Consider the following 15,238-nt stretch of genomic DNA (forward strand, 5'->3'; position numbering starts at 1 on the left):
ACAACCACTAACGGGAGAGTATACCACCTCACACACACACACACACACACACACACACATACGCATGAGAGGAGGGAAGTTTGAGCTTCTCTCCAGCAACAAAAGTGAGAGTGAACGTGTGTATGCGAGAGAGCGAGCAGAGAGAGCTACGGCCAGTGAAGCATGCGTTTGGTACAGCAGGGCAAGCGCTTGATATGTTCGCTGATGCTGTTAAAGATGAACGAAAACGAAACCGAACATTCGTCACCCGCGCACAGTATAACCTTCGACATCGCACGGACACAGAGCCGTACCGGTGGTTCCCCCCAGCAGCGATCCATCAACGCATGGCGCGGTGGCAGATCGAAGCTGGCAGCAAACCATATTGCGAGCCGCCGTTTGGCACCTGACCGGTATCGGTTTTCATCGGTTTATTTCCCCTTCCGAACTAAACGAACGCGCGCCCACCTGCATCGACGTAAACAGTCCAATGGAAGGAGGTGTAGCAAGTGTTTTGAAAGCGTATGCCGCATTCGTTAGAGGTGATACTTTTTTGTGTGTGTTGTGCTTCGATGTGCTATTCCCGCTGCTGCTCCTCTGCAGTTTTGGGGGGAATAAATCAGTGCCATAGCCGAGAAAGGTAAGAACCTATAGGATGTGCTTCGATTATTTACGCCCTTATTTAAATTCTGCTTTATGCGATTATAGTAAAAACCTCTTTGTTTTTGAAAACGTGTAATGAAGATCAATTTCATAGCGTCTGATAGGGAAAGTGCCCTAGAGAAGTCATAGTGGGGAGTAAGGAAGGAGTAGCTTGCGTTCTGCACCGACAACTGAGGTAAAAGGATCGAGGAGATGCTTTTCCTTAGCTACTTTAACCATAGCACAGGTTTACGCAAAACTTAAAAAAATGGACTTCGCTATCAGTATTAAAATATTTCACTCACCCTCACATTATTGTGAACCGGAACCCTTTCCATTAATTCAGCTTTGTGAAATTATTTACTTTCTCTTCACTTCACACATTCCACTTGTTTTACATGTCACATATCTGTTCAACTGGAATTAAAAACTATAGATCTAACGTTCTTCTTTTCTTTTTGAATGTTTTTTGTATGTTTTCGCCTTACCATTTGTTTAGTGTTTTCCACAATTTGTATTTATTTTCAATGTGACGATTCCAATACAACGTACGAGTAATTTTTAAAAAATGGCAACGATGAATAAATCATGAGACTAACACAAATAATGGGGCCCTTCACGATTCTAGTCAGTTTTTTGTATGGAGTTTGACAGTTGGAGGCTGAAATTATGTAAACACTCCATACAAAACCACACAAAAACTAACCTGCAATTTTCAGTCTAGATTATTCTAGCCTCAAAGCTAGAATTAGATTCAAGTACCTGCTCGAAAACACGGTGTTGTTTACATTTACCCCAAGGTGCATTAAAGAGATCACGTGGTGGAATCTAGAATCAAATTGTATGTAGTCCAGGTGGTCTCATAGTATGTTTTTTTAAACCAATTTTGAATAACACATTTTGACAGGATGGGTGAAAACTTTTGTTCAAACAAGCTTTCTTGTGACTTGACGAATACTCAAAACACTCTTAATATTTTCATTCAGAAGCAGAAGCGATAAAAATCAGCCTTCCAAATTCATGCACCTTGGGATAAGCCCACCTGTATATTATACTCCCTTAGATAGCTGCTCGAAAACTGCTATACAATGCAAACAGCTGACAAGCTGAAATTTCAGCCCACGAACTTACAACGGAAAGGGTCCCAATACTGGAAAACATCATGGTAAACACTATTTCCATTTCCAAGATAGTCATTCCTATGTATTAGGGAAAAGCTCTATACGGGACATGAACCTATGACCTATGAGTATTTAAGATAAGGATTCCCAAGGTACAGGTATACACAAAAAAAATTTTACTTAACTTCAGTAAAATTTTACTGATTTTTTTTGAGCTGAAGTTTCAGTAATCCTTTCAGTAAAAAGAATGTTTAATGAATCATTCAGTAATGTCCGGTACTCATTAAAGTGACAGCTCGTTTACTGAAATCGCAGTAAAGCCATTCTTATATTACTGATTTTTCAGTAGTTGGTAGCAATTAAAAAATGAGGAAAAATTTCTTTTAAATTGTGTTTTTTTTATTAATGCGCATAGATTGCTACTTCAACAGTTAATATTCATACATGTTTTATGTTGTTTTATACAGTTTTTATGCTGTATTTTATCGCAACAAGTGTTGATGGTTCTGTAAGCGCTCACAGACATTACGAAATTTTAGCAAGCACCGTGAATTGTAGCCAACATTGTACACACTGTCACGGCTGCCAATTCTTTTAAATTAACCCCGCAAGCCGAAATATCATCCGAATTTTTATTGGGGTGCCTGTAAGCGCCTACCAAATCCCCTTTTTGCACATCACGAGCACACCGCGTTGTTTTTTTTTAATGTTCTGACTGAAAGGTCGATTTGACAGAATGAATTGCTGCATTTTCAGTAATTTGTTTTACTGATATCCAGTGAAACGGCTAATTTGACACTTATTTTAGTATTTTTTTTTATTTAGATTTTCAGTAAAATGCGTATTACTGAAATGAATCCAGTAAATTGTTTTGCTGAAAATCAGCAAAAACATGGCATTTATGCTGAAAATCAGTAAAATATTCTATTACTGAACCGTCTCAGTTAAAAACTTTACTGAAGCAGGATGAGAAAATTTGCTGTGTAGTGACATAAACATCCATTAGTTTGTGACATGCGTGAAAACATTTTTCCAAAATCCTTAGAATAGTGGTTATAGTTATAAAATCAATAAAAAAAACGACATTTTAGATTTTTTCCGAGCTATTTTTAACTTAATAATTAAATTTTAAAATAAATCTCCTGTAATTTACCAAAAAAGGCTAGATACACATACCTAGCTGAGTGAAAAGTCGACTTCGAATCAAGCACACCCTTTCCAGTGTGGGTAGACTATGGTCGTTATTCAGTACTTTAGTCAATATTTTCATCACTCTAATTTATTCACTTTTTTCGATCAAATTATGTAAGAAATCAATATTATGGTAGTAATCCTAGCAATTCATGTGAAAACAGCTTCAAAATTAAGTTCCACTTATATTATACACAGTGTTTGAGGTATCTTTGTTTACCAGCACTATAGGAACGCAATATGACGACTATAGGAACCATACCACCACTATAGGTACAACGAAGCATTCACAAAAATATGTATTTTTTGTAAACCATACCTCCGCAAATTGCACCACTATTGGTAAATTTACCCATATGCATTTAAAACTTTCATCTTAACTCAAAAGGACGCATAAATTTCTTATCTAAGTTTTCTGGAGGAATATCTTCAAAATTAGATTATTATGGAATATACTTGACGCTTTTTCTTAGCCGGTCTCGTAGTACAGTCATCAAATCGTACGACTTAACAACATGCCCGTCATGGGTTCAAGCCCCAAATGGACCGTGCCGCCATACATAGGACTGACTATCCTGCTATGGGGGTTCAATAAGTCACTGAAAGCCAAGTCCACAAGTAGTGGTACAGGCAGGCCTTGACCGACAACGGTTGTTGAGCCAAAAGAAGAAGAAGAAGAAGACTTGCCACTTTTAGTTAGTACTTTAATTGTTTGAAAGGCAGCACGCACAACAATTTTTCTATTATTACGTAATTGTAATTCATACGTAATTGTGTCAAACAAGTGAGTAAAACGAAACCCCTTCAACTCGATAACAGTGCGTAAAGCATAGTTAAATTTTTGGAACAATTATACTATTTGCGTTTTAAGATATTGTATGTTTTTATGTATTTTATGTATGTATGTATGTTTTTTTTTTAATAATATCTTCAACTGTATACAGGAATATTGTTGCGATCAAATAGACACAACCTATTAGAGGTTGCCAACCCCTGACATGTGTGAACCACGATATTCCCAATGAACAAAATGTGCATCACCTTAGCGCCAACAGGAGATGCAATAGGACGGTTAAGCGATGGCACAGATATTTGATAATAGTTTCATACGCTCGTACCTAGCAAGCAATACTACCTTCCTGAGACCTTAAAGGAGAGGACTAACTGTGAACAAATGTGTGATGTGTGCTTCTAGGCATTTTATATTGAAATGATCTAGAGAAGAGATGGAATTTGTCTATGTCCCTACTTAAGACTAGAATAAATGATGTCAAAAACATAGAAATCTAATTGGTCTTATAAACTAACGACACTTTACTTCAAAACATTAAAAACCATTAATAATTAATAATTATTAATAATTATATTGAGTCAAACATATCAAATGCTTTATTCAATCACATATCGAGATAGAAGCACACTAGCGATAGATGTAAAAAAACTAAGCTAAAGTAAGCAAATCTAATTTATTTTCAAATTTAGGAAACGTACCATGACCATGTTGACTCATGTTAGCGTGTTGTTTAAGAAAATTTGACTAAACTCCAGGTATATCAGGCATTTAGGATTATGAGTTATCTGGGGAAAATTATTCATCATGGGGAAAATTATTATTTTTTAATAGATCCAGGGGCAACATGGAGACATGGCTTTAAATGATGAAAACTCTTGAGTTTGCTTCCTTGCTGTCTTCGCGTATTTGACCTACATACCATGGAATGCTACAAGTGACATCATGATTCTAAAGACAAAAAAAGTATCGCACACTAAATGCTCAATTTGCACGAACAAATGCTTACTGTAACCTGAACGCGCAGAGCAACTGCCGACCGAGCAACACACAGCAACATAAAAGGGGCCACGAAATAAAGACAGTTATTTACAAATGCACGTTCGTGTGCAAATCAACCTCTTATCCAGTTCCAGGTTAATGCTATTCGCGTCTTGGCGTCAAGTCAAGTAAGTACTGCGCGGCAAACATGGCAAACACGAAAAAACCTTTCATGACTAATTCCCCGATTCCCTCTTCCACCTCTTGACACGTCTTCTTCATAAAATTCTCCCTCCCATCCCCAACACTTCTGTCTGTCGCTCATGCTCTTAATCTCTCAGCCCGGTTTCTGACAGTACCGTACGGCTTACGGCAAAAGAATTATGCTGAACAGGCCCCGTCGCGCTCTCCCGTGGAAAGAACTTTTTTCTCGCCACTACCACCACCTCTCCCGTTAAAAACACAATCCACGAACGATTGGCCATCATTCCCCCCTGAGCTCATCTCTACGTTCCGGTGCAAAATCTACCAAGTGCCCCAGTGGCCCCGGTCGGCTTCGCGCGGCAAAGTCGAATTAATTCTGCCTCGCTGTTGAACCACGGGTGGTTGTTGAGTTGCCGATGCCAGCTCCAGGTGGAAACCATCGCGCGGTAGGCCACAGCCCCTGTATGTGGCGGTGAACTACCGACAATCAGCGAACACTCTCGACGCCATTAAAACCCCGTTAGATTATCCACCACCCGCAAATTCCCATCCTCTTGGTCGTGCTTGCTTGCTACGCTCTGTTGAGAATTTTCTTCCACTTTTCAATTTTAACTGTCACTGAATGAATGAAAAAGGGAACTGATGGAGTATCAGATCGCTTTTTCTGCTTTCCTGCCAGCTGTTCTATTCTTACCTCGATTCTACGGAGGCTACTCGAAGCTTGTGTGATTTAAAGGGAACAAGCATTAGGAATGTGATAATTTCTTTGCCATGCTGCCTGCATGAGACACTGAATATATTTGCTGAACTTCTTATACAGACATTTAGACATATAGACTATATAGACATTATAAATAGAATGTAAAAAACTCGAATACATATTAAAACGTATGATGATATTTTTTCATCTTGTTTTCAGATCTACTCCCCAAAAATGTATACCAAACATGAATTACATTGTTCGCTTTGTGAGGTTTCACTCGTTAAAAAAGGCATTTCTCGAGTACTTAGATATGCTCGTTATGCGAAAGGGGTACTGGTTATGAGGGGTTCCACTGTATATTATTCATATAAATTTGAAGTCTGCATTAAGTTTATTGATATAAAAACTAGGTTATGCAACAATAAAAAAATAAACTATTGTTGTAGGTTGAATGAGATGATTTGCTAAAAACTATCTTAAAATAATATAAATTAAACTAGATAAAAAACAACAAACTGCATAGCAGGTACGAGCAGGTGCAATGTTCGGGTGAATGCGATTGTTTTCAGAAAGTTGTCTTCAGCCACACATCGGCAAACCGCTTCCATGTACGAAAATGAAAGTGAATCGCATTAATCGCGCCTCGGTGCACATGCTTAAACAGGTTCGTCGTCTACTAACTATTTTCTTTCAATTCCTTGCAAACAGTAAAAACAAACCGTGTACAAAGAAGTTTTGTTTAAAATACTTTTGAATTGAAGAAATCATGCAAATATGAACCAACAAACTTACTTGCACACTATTGTGTCTATTAGTTAATAAGTGATCATCAAATTATCGTGATCAGTCTACATTTATGGGGTGCAATAAATACATTTCTCTATTTTTGAGTTGCTTTGGTTTTGCTTCCAATCAACAACATAGAAATGCTTCAGCTTTCATCTCTTCAAAAACGCTTCAAAAATCTCTCTTTCGCTTTTGGTTGCTTCCTCTCATCACTCTCCACCATTCGCAACAACTCTAACAGATGGAGCACAGCAGTGTTCGGTTTTATACACACAGCATAGTTTCGTTCTGTCTGTCGGCGAGGGTACACGCGTTCGTCGTTTGCTGGCGCTCAAGTCTTTCGTTTCTGCTCGCTTGTCCGTCTACGATCGGCTGACATTTACTGGAGAAAAAGGTGTGTGTATGTGTGTGTGTATGTATGTGTGTCAGTGTTTGCCTGTACATGATTACTGTTTAAGCTGTTTTATAATCCATCCCGCCCTATGTCGGCAAGAGAAATCAGTGCTGCGTATCACACGCTTCATTTAAATGTGTAAAATTGTGCCATAGTTTTGTTTGAATTATTGCTGACAAATTGTAAAAAAGTTGTATGAAAGTAAGCGTATCAAGATGGAGTAAAGTGACTGTGAAACAAGGGCTCTCCAATATTCAAACCTAGTATGAGTCAACGTTCAGTGTACGACGAGGGTGACGTTTTCAGAAGTGATTTCGAGTGGGTTGACGGAGTGACAATCGGTTACGTTTCAATGTTCAAGTTCGTTGTCTACGTTGTACGTGATGCAAAGCAACTTTTGTTCGTGTGTTGCAAACCATCTGTTGTTAATAGTACAGAAGATCAGAAAATAATACATATTTTTGGTTGAAAATTTTAGGTCCTTTTTTTGGACAGCATTGAATAGGCCAAAAATCAAAACTCTCCTCCGTTTCTTGGATACCTCACTCTCTTCTCTCTACCTCCTCCCTCCTCTTTCTATCTTCCTCCCTCATCTATACTGATCCTATTTAAAGTTAAAATATTCATAATTTGTTACAAGCTACGCTTGTATTCTGTGCTACCTATCCTTCTTCGTAATTTCCTGCGATCCAACCTAGCATTCTACCGACGCTAGGTCAATCGTGATCGGAAAACGAAAGCACACACACCCCATACCGGAGCATGAAAAATAGGTCGAACCAAGGTTTTCTGTTGTTGTAACGATCGCCGTGCACACAGGGAGAACCGTGGTTCCTACAACCGCAGCCAGCACAGACGGTTGTTCGTTCCGACCACAAGCATGGCCTACGATGATAACACACGTGCATTCAAGCACGCTACGCTCAAACCTGGAAACCGGTTTTCGAACCTCAAGCAGTCTTAACCCCATCTCTCCATGCTACCTCTCCAGGAGCTCATATACATGAAGGCTTTTTCGATAGTTGTTCGAATATGAGATATGAATGAAGCCCAAAACAAAACAGAAACAAATATCAACAGTTTGCAAAACAACTCACAAAGGCCGTTTTGGTTTCGACCTATTGAAGCTTTACAATTCAAACATAAGCATGAACCAGAGGTTCAACAGGAAGTGATCATGGGGTGTTAACTAGCGAACGTTTAACATGGCCATAACATTCTCCGTGGAACGCTTTTTGCCGAAACATTTTGTATGTCGCTGTTGAAGACAACTAGATTTCCTTTTTTTAATTATTTGACAATTCGAGTCAATACTTCAATTCTGATTTCCGCTAGGGTGATAGGCTATACAACGCATTCAACTTGTGCGATGAATGGCGGGAAAAGACTCACTCATCATCGGCACAGGCCATAAATAAATGTCTTCTTGAAAACTCAAACTCATACGAAGACTTTCACCGATTGCGTCAGCAACGAAACGGCCAGTAGATTACCATTCGAGTAGCAATGGACTGCCGACTTACGAGTTATGATCGTACCGAGATGGATGGATAACATACGCAACACCTATGGACACCTTTAGCAGTGATTCGTAAAAAAGAGAAAACCCTGTGCCGCTCTCACAACTCCAACGCCATAATTGACTATGATGGCCAATGAGAGGCAAGGAAACTGTTTGCAAAACGCTTCGACATTGGCTTAAATGTTGTGCCTGAAAATGAAAGCTCGTCGCTTTACTACAAACACACCGACCCACCGAGTCCTTGAACAACGTTTACCTGTACGTATGGAAATGAGTGATCGTTTATGTGTGCAACGAAACAGCACCGATCGTTTTTACAAAATAAAAACGACTTACGCAAAGCATGTTTTACTAACCTTGCACTGGTCGCACGATTGTAGACTTGCTTAAAGCGTCACTCATGCGCATAAATGAAACACTGAAAATTACAAGGATGTTACAGTAATACACCGGATGGTTCTCATTCGGCTGACTTTTATCAGCAACACCATCATCAATTCATTAACGATAAATTCATCTTAATTGTTGTTCATTCAAGATCGCAAAACATGCTTTATCGTTTAAAGTATATCAGTTTGGCCCTTTTCACAGACTGGAGTGTATCCGTGACACGTAAGAAAATAGCATTGCATGAGAATAAAGAGATCTCTCCTAATCAATCGCAGAAACATTTCAAATGCAGTCCATTCCTTTCCCAAGCAATCTTTAAGGCGAACGCAAAAACCAATTCCACCGAAGCCCACCGAAGACCTCCCATTAAGGGTTCCGCGGCTCCGTTAATGATCTCATTGATCAACGCATACGGCAGCTAGCCGCAATCTGCTTCCTTCTTTTAGCGTAGCAAATCGATTAAATAATTCAATTACCGACCGATCTTTTACACGATCACACGGCAGCACTTACTCGATCCTTCTGCCGGGCTCGAGCGTTATCTTTGAAATCGTTAGACATTCTCCGCATCGCTCAGTTGCTGTTTCTAGTAAGCATGCTTAAGAAACTAGTTTAAGAATGTGTTTTTTTTTATCCCTTAAGCATGAAGCTCTGTAGCTAATCAAAATCGCTTGGAAGGTGGTCCAATTCCGGCTGGAACCGTGCAGACAAACAACATTTCCATTACCGGTTAGCGCGTTGGCCTTAATATTTGCTCTAAGCTGACTCCATCCCAGTATTAGCGGGAGCAAAACCAAAATGGCATTCGCATGTGCGATCTCGGCCAAGCAGCAAGTAAAATGTCAACTCATCTTTGCGTTGGAAGTTAATCGTTAGGCCCAAATGGGTTGACCAACGGTGGGATGTTGAAAAAACGTATCGAGCGTTCGATGATGGTGTTCAGAAGCGAATGACAATTTTCTGTTTTATTTGCTAGCTTAAATTATTAAGGAGCCGGCCGTAAGTAGAGCCTGCATGGACAGATGCGTCATCGTTTCGGTTTTTGTTCCCTTTTTTGCGTGCACCCACACAGGATGGATGCTGTCCATTTTAGGCGCGATGGACGCAAAACCTGTCGGAGGACACATTTTGAACCGGATTATAGTTGAAGTCACTTTTTGGTGTGTGAAGTTGCTAACTTTTCAACCGTTGCGTGATTTTTTTTAATTTGGAGATAAATTCGGTATTTGGGGAGTAAAAATTTGATGAAAGAAGACTTTTGCGAGATGACAGAGTTTTACGTTTAAAATTTATTGGTAAAATTCGTTTACTACAATCTTTCTGCGCCACAAAAATCCTTGCTGTACAGCATTTTTAATATTACAGAGTCGGTTAAATGGTTTGTAAACTTGTGGCAAACCATGCTGCTGAACTTTTTGATCAAAATAAACCCCTCATTCTTTAGCTCAAGCGCTTACAAACACACAAACACCCACCAACGTCCCACTTTTCTTTATGACACCTTGGCCATAAATTCGCTGACCGCTGCATTACCCCATTCCAAATCGGAACTTCCTCATCAGCGAAGACGGAAGAGGAAAGTGCCGTGGGATGAAACTAAAAAAACTCTAACCAAACACTCCCGGGGTTGCTCATGATCCCGTTAGTTCCTTCTGAAACTCATGATGACTATTCCAGGTGAGAAGAAGCGGAGATGACTGTAGCAAACTGTAGAAATGTTCTTCTACCGAAACCATGCCTGTTGATCTATTCACACCAAACGTGACTGGTCAAGTATTACTTCTTTTTTTCCTCCTTTCTCTCTCTCTCTCTCTCTCTCTCTCTCTCTCTCTCTCTCTCGGTGTGTACAACGGCCTTCTCAAAGTGTTAAGCATTACATCAGCAAACGGGAAGTAACCTCTAATCACGCCCGAGCCGTCTGCCGATCAGACAAGGCGTAAACCGTGAAATCGTCCACACATTGCACGTGGGCTTAGCGGGTTTAGGGTCGCTTTTTTCTGGGAAAGCTGGGCTGGCAAGTCTGATAGCTGGTTGCAGCATGTCTACACACTTTGGGGGTACATTAGCAAAAATGATATGCGTGAAATGGATTAAATTGAGGGTGATCGTTATAGGGTGAAAGAGCAGATTAATAATAACAAACAAGTAAATTAAAATTATATCATACAAAAAAAATTTAAGCTATATTAAATCAAATTAGAAAACAATACATATCATCACTTACTGTGCGTATGGCAAAAGTGTGCATAGTTGTCTTTTGAGTATCTTTGTATTGGTCGTTGAATCTCAACACCTGAACATCTTGTCAATGCAGTGTGGGCATAGAATGCATTTTCTGTTGATTTATCATCCATTCGACCAACCACACAGGTATTCAAGCTCAATAACATCATCACAGTGGCATGAGTAATGTTCCATGTCCTTCAGTAAAGCTGTTAAATAAACAGGTCTGTTTCTTCCCGCTAAAGACTGATTCTACTTCTACTGAGATCATGTGTATATGTGGCTTTACTGTTGGAACAAGTCGGTTATGAAAAGTTTTTTACACAATATTTTATTTTATTATTTTTCTATGATTGATATCAAATTGTGTGATTAATTTAAAAAAAACTTAAACATATAATTGATAAAGTTTTACGGTAATGATGTAGATCTAATCGATTTTATGAATTAAAATACTTTTCCTACAAAAACTTCACTAAACTCTTCCCTGTTGTTGTAATTAGTAAAAACTAAGTTATTAACACAATTGCATTACGTGAACACTACGTGCAAAATGAAAGTAACTCTGCATACACTTTCATTCACGTGTTGACAAATGCTCATTGTCTTTTTTTTTTATTTCATTACAAAATCACACGTCCCATATAAGCATATCACTTTCAATTCTTATGTACATTCTCTTTTTTCTCTACATTTGTTTCCCTTTACTTTAATAGATTCTTTCTCAAGCGTTCAAACAATACCTCACTTAACGTGTGTGATCACACCCAACACACTCGGTAACCATCATGGGCAAGGTCGTGGTACTAGTTCTCAGCATCATTATCGGTCTAGCTACCCAGCAGGCGATGGCAAAGGAAAAACACATCAAGTACACCGAAAAAGATCTGCTACGAAAGTCGATCGTGTACGACAAAAACACGCCCGATGTCTTCTACTGCCCCGTGAACAAACCCACCGGAATGGATAAGATGATCGTGAGGTAAGGGTGAAAAGAAAATATCTTAAAAGCACTACCACTTATCACTCACATATCCGAATTGCTTTTCCCACTGAAGGTCTCGTCCACTACACAAGCTCTGCGAGCATGAGGGAAAACCGCTACCAGCGCATTACAAATCTGACTGCTACAATGATGTCGATGAGTCGAACTACGCATGCAAGGAGAAGTATAGAATAATGGTAAAGTATATCCGCTCGCGTGAGATCGGTTCTAACGGCTACAGTCTACACATGCATATGGGCTTTATTATAAAGCAAAATGAAATTAAGAACTAATCAATTCATTCTCTATTTGTTCGGAGGCATTGGCTTTGCACCTCGCTCGTATGCAACAAACAGCACTAATTTCAAAATGCAACGGAAAGTCTCGATTACTAATAAAACATTGTTTACGATTCGTCTCTTCCTTCCATATCTCGTCTGCGAATCAACCACGAATCCAACCACGGTATAGAAACGTTTCGCCAAAGATAATGTTGAGATCTAAACAGACATCCTCGGTCATATGATCTCCGACATCGAATTTCTCGTGCGAGCGATTACAATGACTTAACGTTCTGACTTTACTTGTGCTACTGAAATTTTACTAGAAATTGTTACAAACTGCATAGAACTTTAGAACGATTTTTATACTTAATTTCTTTCTTTGAATTCTATCCTTTCCAATTCCTGCCATAGAACGTATCCCCTTTTGGAGTACGATTGTCTAGACTTATCATTAACAGTTGCTTCCATCGTGTTCTTCTAATCTTTACTTGGCCGAGTCCAAGTTGTGTTTTAGCCTACTTTTAACCATTTACACATTAATACCAAATCATAAAGTAAGACGACATGTGGTATTTAAAGAAAAATGCACAATCTACATTAAACAATAACTTTTACTTCATCGGTTACCAAATGACGAGGAAATGAGCTTTCGTTGTTTAAAAGTAAACGAAAAAGAACAGAAAGATGTATCATCAACAACATTCCATGTACTTTGAATAACAAGATCAACTGATCCTTATATCCTTATTAATGGTGAAGGTACAGGACAGTGGAAGTGGATGGGCTATCTCTTTTACTAACCATCGTTAACCCGCGGTCGCTTCTAATTATTCGACAAAACATATCCCTCGTTTACATGGCTAATATCAACTAATCTGTAATATAAAATGCAGCATAACAAGACAACATCACTCGCTTGCAAAACGTAAACTTCCAAACGTGACTGTGGACATCGTTTAGGCAAGACTATTTGTGGCTACTAGCCTTGGAACAACCTTTCTTAGAACCATAAATCAACGAACCTCACAGCACTTACACAGACATTTGTTGAAAGACGAAATTGTTCTAAACGGAAAGTATCGCTTTGCACCTGAAATTTACACACCTTCAAAGGGGATTAAAACGCGAATCACACACAAACACATAAACACAACCTGCTGCTTAAACGCCAGCCTAAAGCATTACACGGGAAATTGGAGGCCTATACACGATAAGGTGCGTATTCAAGGAAGAAGCAAGCTACAAACATGTGCAAAGCATGGAACTATTTGCTCGGGTTACCTTTATCTATAGGCGGTGAAGCTAGAAGATGAAGCAGAACTATAAGTACCTTTTAAATCATGTCTGTTTTTACATTTCCTCCCCTCGACAGATGCGTCTGAATCCGCCCGGTAGTGACGCTCCGTTCAATGGACAGCGTTTGAGCAGATTTATGGACATGGATGACGATATGAAGCGCATCAAGTCGAAAAAACATTAACATGACGATCGGGCTGATCGGCCATTGCTGTGCGATTCGACGGCATGAATCGCTTCTGCTCGCTATGCCATATATTAACAAAACATCCTTATGATACAACCAATCCCGGAGGATTCGTTTAAGGAAGGACACTTACTGACCCTCGCACTAAAACTGGGATTGCTGAATTCAAGTGCAGGATCGAAATTCGCGAAAAAAGAGTATTTTTCAGTGATATTAGACTACGATTCCCTAGGGAAGTACGTTTTATAGTTGTTGAACAGTTTGTTGAATAGTGTATGTTGTAAAGAATGTTTTGCGAAAACAAAAAACATAATTTTGCTACGATTGAATACTTAGAAGCGACCCACAATGTTTGCACACCAACTCACCGTTCTGAGGCGTGCTGGATTTCAAACACACAATTTACACGTGTGAATTATTGTTACTAGTGGCAATGTTACAAAATAAAACAGTGATACATCTTAATGCTATGAGTTGGTTTTTTTTCTTGTTTTTTACTTACTGACTGACTGACGTGATTACCCGGCTGCTTGGTAACGAATTAAGTATCGAAAGCATTTTTTTATTGACATGTAAAGATGATATCAACTTTGAAACATTATCACACGAAAGCAAATTGGAGTTGAGTCAATAAATCCATAAATTACTACAGGTAGGTCCGTCCAGTGTACTTTGATATATTTTCATTTGACAGCTGGGGAGACCAAAGTTACTTAGCAACTTATTCTGAACTCACTGGTTGAACTTCGATTTAGTGATGGCCGTTTTGGTCCGAACCTAGTAAAAAAGTTCCGTTCTTTATGTAGGCCGTTCCGTTCCGATCCTTTATACAAAATCGTTCCGTTCCGTTCATTCCGTTCTTTCCGTTCATTCCGTTCCGTTCCGTTCATTCCATTCATTCCGTTCATTCCGTTCTGTTCCGTTCATTTCGTTCTTTCCGTTCATTCCGTTCTTTCCGTTCATTCCGTTCCGTTCAATTCGTTCTTTCCGTTCACTCCGTTACGGTCTTTGCCGCTTCAATATTAGCCGGCAGCGCGAATAAATGAACACATTTTAACAGTCGTTTAAAGTTCATTTTGGTTTAACCGAGTTCATTTGTTGTTCATTCCTGTTAAAATTAACGATCGTCAAAACAGTTAACGACTGCTCGATATCGCTCGAGGATCCGTTGCCGTGGGTGCGGATCCGGATCCGTTGCCGTGGGTGCGGAGCCGGCTTCGGAGCCATTGGTGCGCTCCGAAACGCCTATCACTATACGGCAGTAACACTATAACAAAAGATTAAATGTGTGTGTTAATTTTCAGCCAGCGAATTCTATTTCGTTTGCTTGTATTGGCTGGTATCATTTTAAACAATATGATTTCAGTGTTATTTTCAATATATTGTAACCCAACAAGCAATAAAATTTAACTGCAATACAACGATTGAAAGAAAAAGACAAAAGCATCATCTCAAAATATGAGGCAAGGGCAGTTGGGTGTTTGAGTTACAGCACATTTTTGATTGAAAAAAAATGAAACTTGATAGGATTTTTAAAATTCTAATTCTACTACGATATGT

The 15,238-nt window shown here is 39.1% G+C and overlaps 1 protein-coding gene across 3 annotated transcripts; it reads left to right on the forward strand.

Annotated features, from left to right (window-relative positions):
- The first annotated feature begins 440 nt into the window (after window positions 1–440).
- On the forward strand, window positions 441–14,143 carry LOC121597149. Of its 3 annotated transcripts, XR_006005383.1 has the most exons (5): window positions 6,668–6,791; window positions 11,643–11,908; window positions 11,985–12,108; window positions 12,383–13,410; window positions 13,568–13,661. XR_006005383.1 is itself a non-coding variant. In XM_041922723.1 (4 exons), the coding sequence occupies exons 2-4, from the start codon at window positions 11,715–11,717 to the stop codon at window positions 13,673–13,675; spliced, it is 426 nt and encodes a 141-aa protein (XP_041778657.1). In that variant the 5' UTR covers window positions 441–619; window positions 11,643–11,714; the 3' UTR covers window positions 13,676–14,143. The 3 variants fall into 3 exon arrangements, 2 of the variants coding, with proteins under 2 accessions (XP_041778657.1, XP_041778655.1); XM_041922723.1 differs by lacking the exons at window positions 6,668–6,791; window positions 12,383–13,410 and adding an exon at window positions 441–619 and having other exon boundaries at window positions 13,568–14,143; XM_041922721.1 differs by lacking the exon at window positions 12,383–13,410 and having other exon boundaries at window positions 6,666–6,791; window positions 13,568–14,143.
- The last annotated feature ends 1,095 nt before the right edge of the window (window positions 14,144–15,238 follow it).

Source organism: Anopheles merus, chromosome 3R, assembly GCF_017562075.2.
Source record: "Anopheles merus strain MAF chromosome 3R, AmerM5.1, whole genome shotgun sequence".
Classification (NCBI taxonomy): Eukaryota; Metazoa; Arthropoda; class Insecta; order Diptera; family Culicidae; genus Anopheles; species Anopheles merus.

What these genes read in the sequence shown, in the direction of transcription:
- LOC121597149 (XM_041922723.1), top strand. Translation starts at nt 11,715, where the DNA reads ATGGGCAAGGTCGTGGTACTAGTTCTCAGCATCATTATCGGTCTAGCT. An exon ending in ATGGATAAGATGATCGTGAG is followed by an intron (nt 11,909 to 11,984) that starts GTAAGGGTGAAA and finishes TTCCCACTGAAG; the next exon opens with GTCTCGTCCACTACACAAGC. An exon ending in AGGAGAAGTATAGAATAATG is followed by an intron (nt 12,109 to 13,567) that starts GTAAAGTATATC and finishes TCCCCTCGACAG; the next exon opens with ATGCGTCTGAATCCGCCCGG.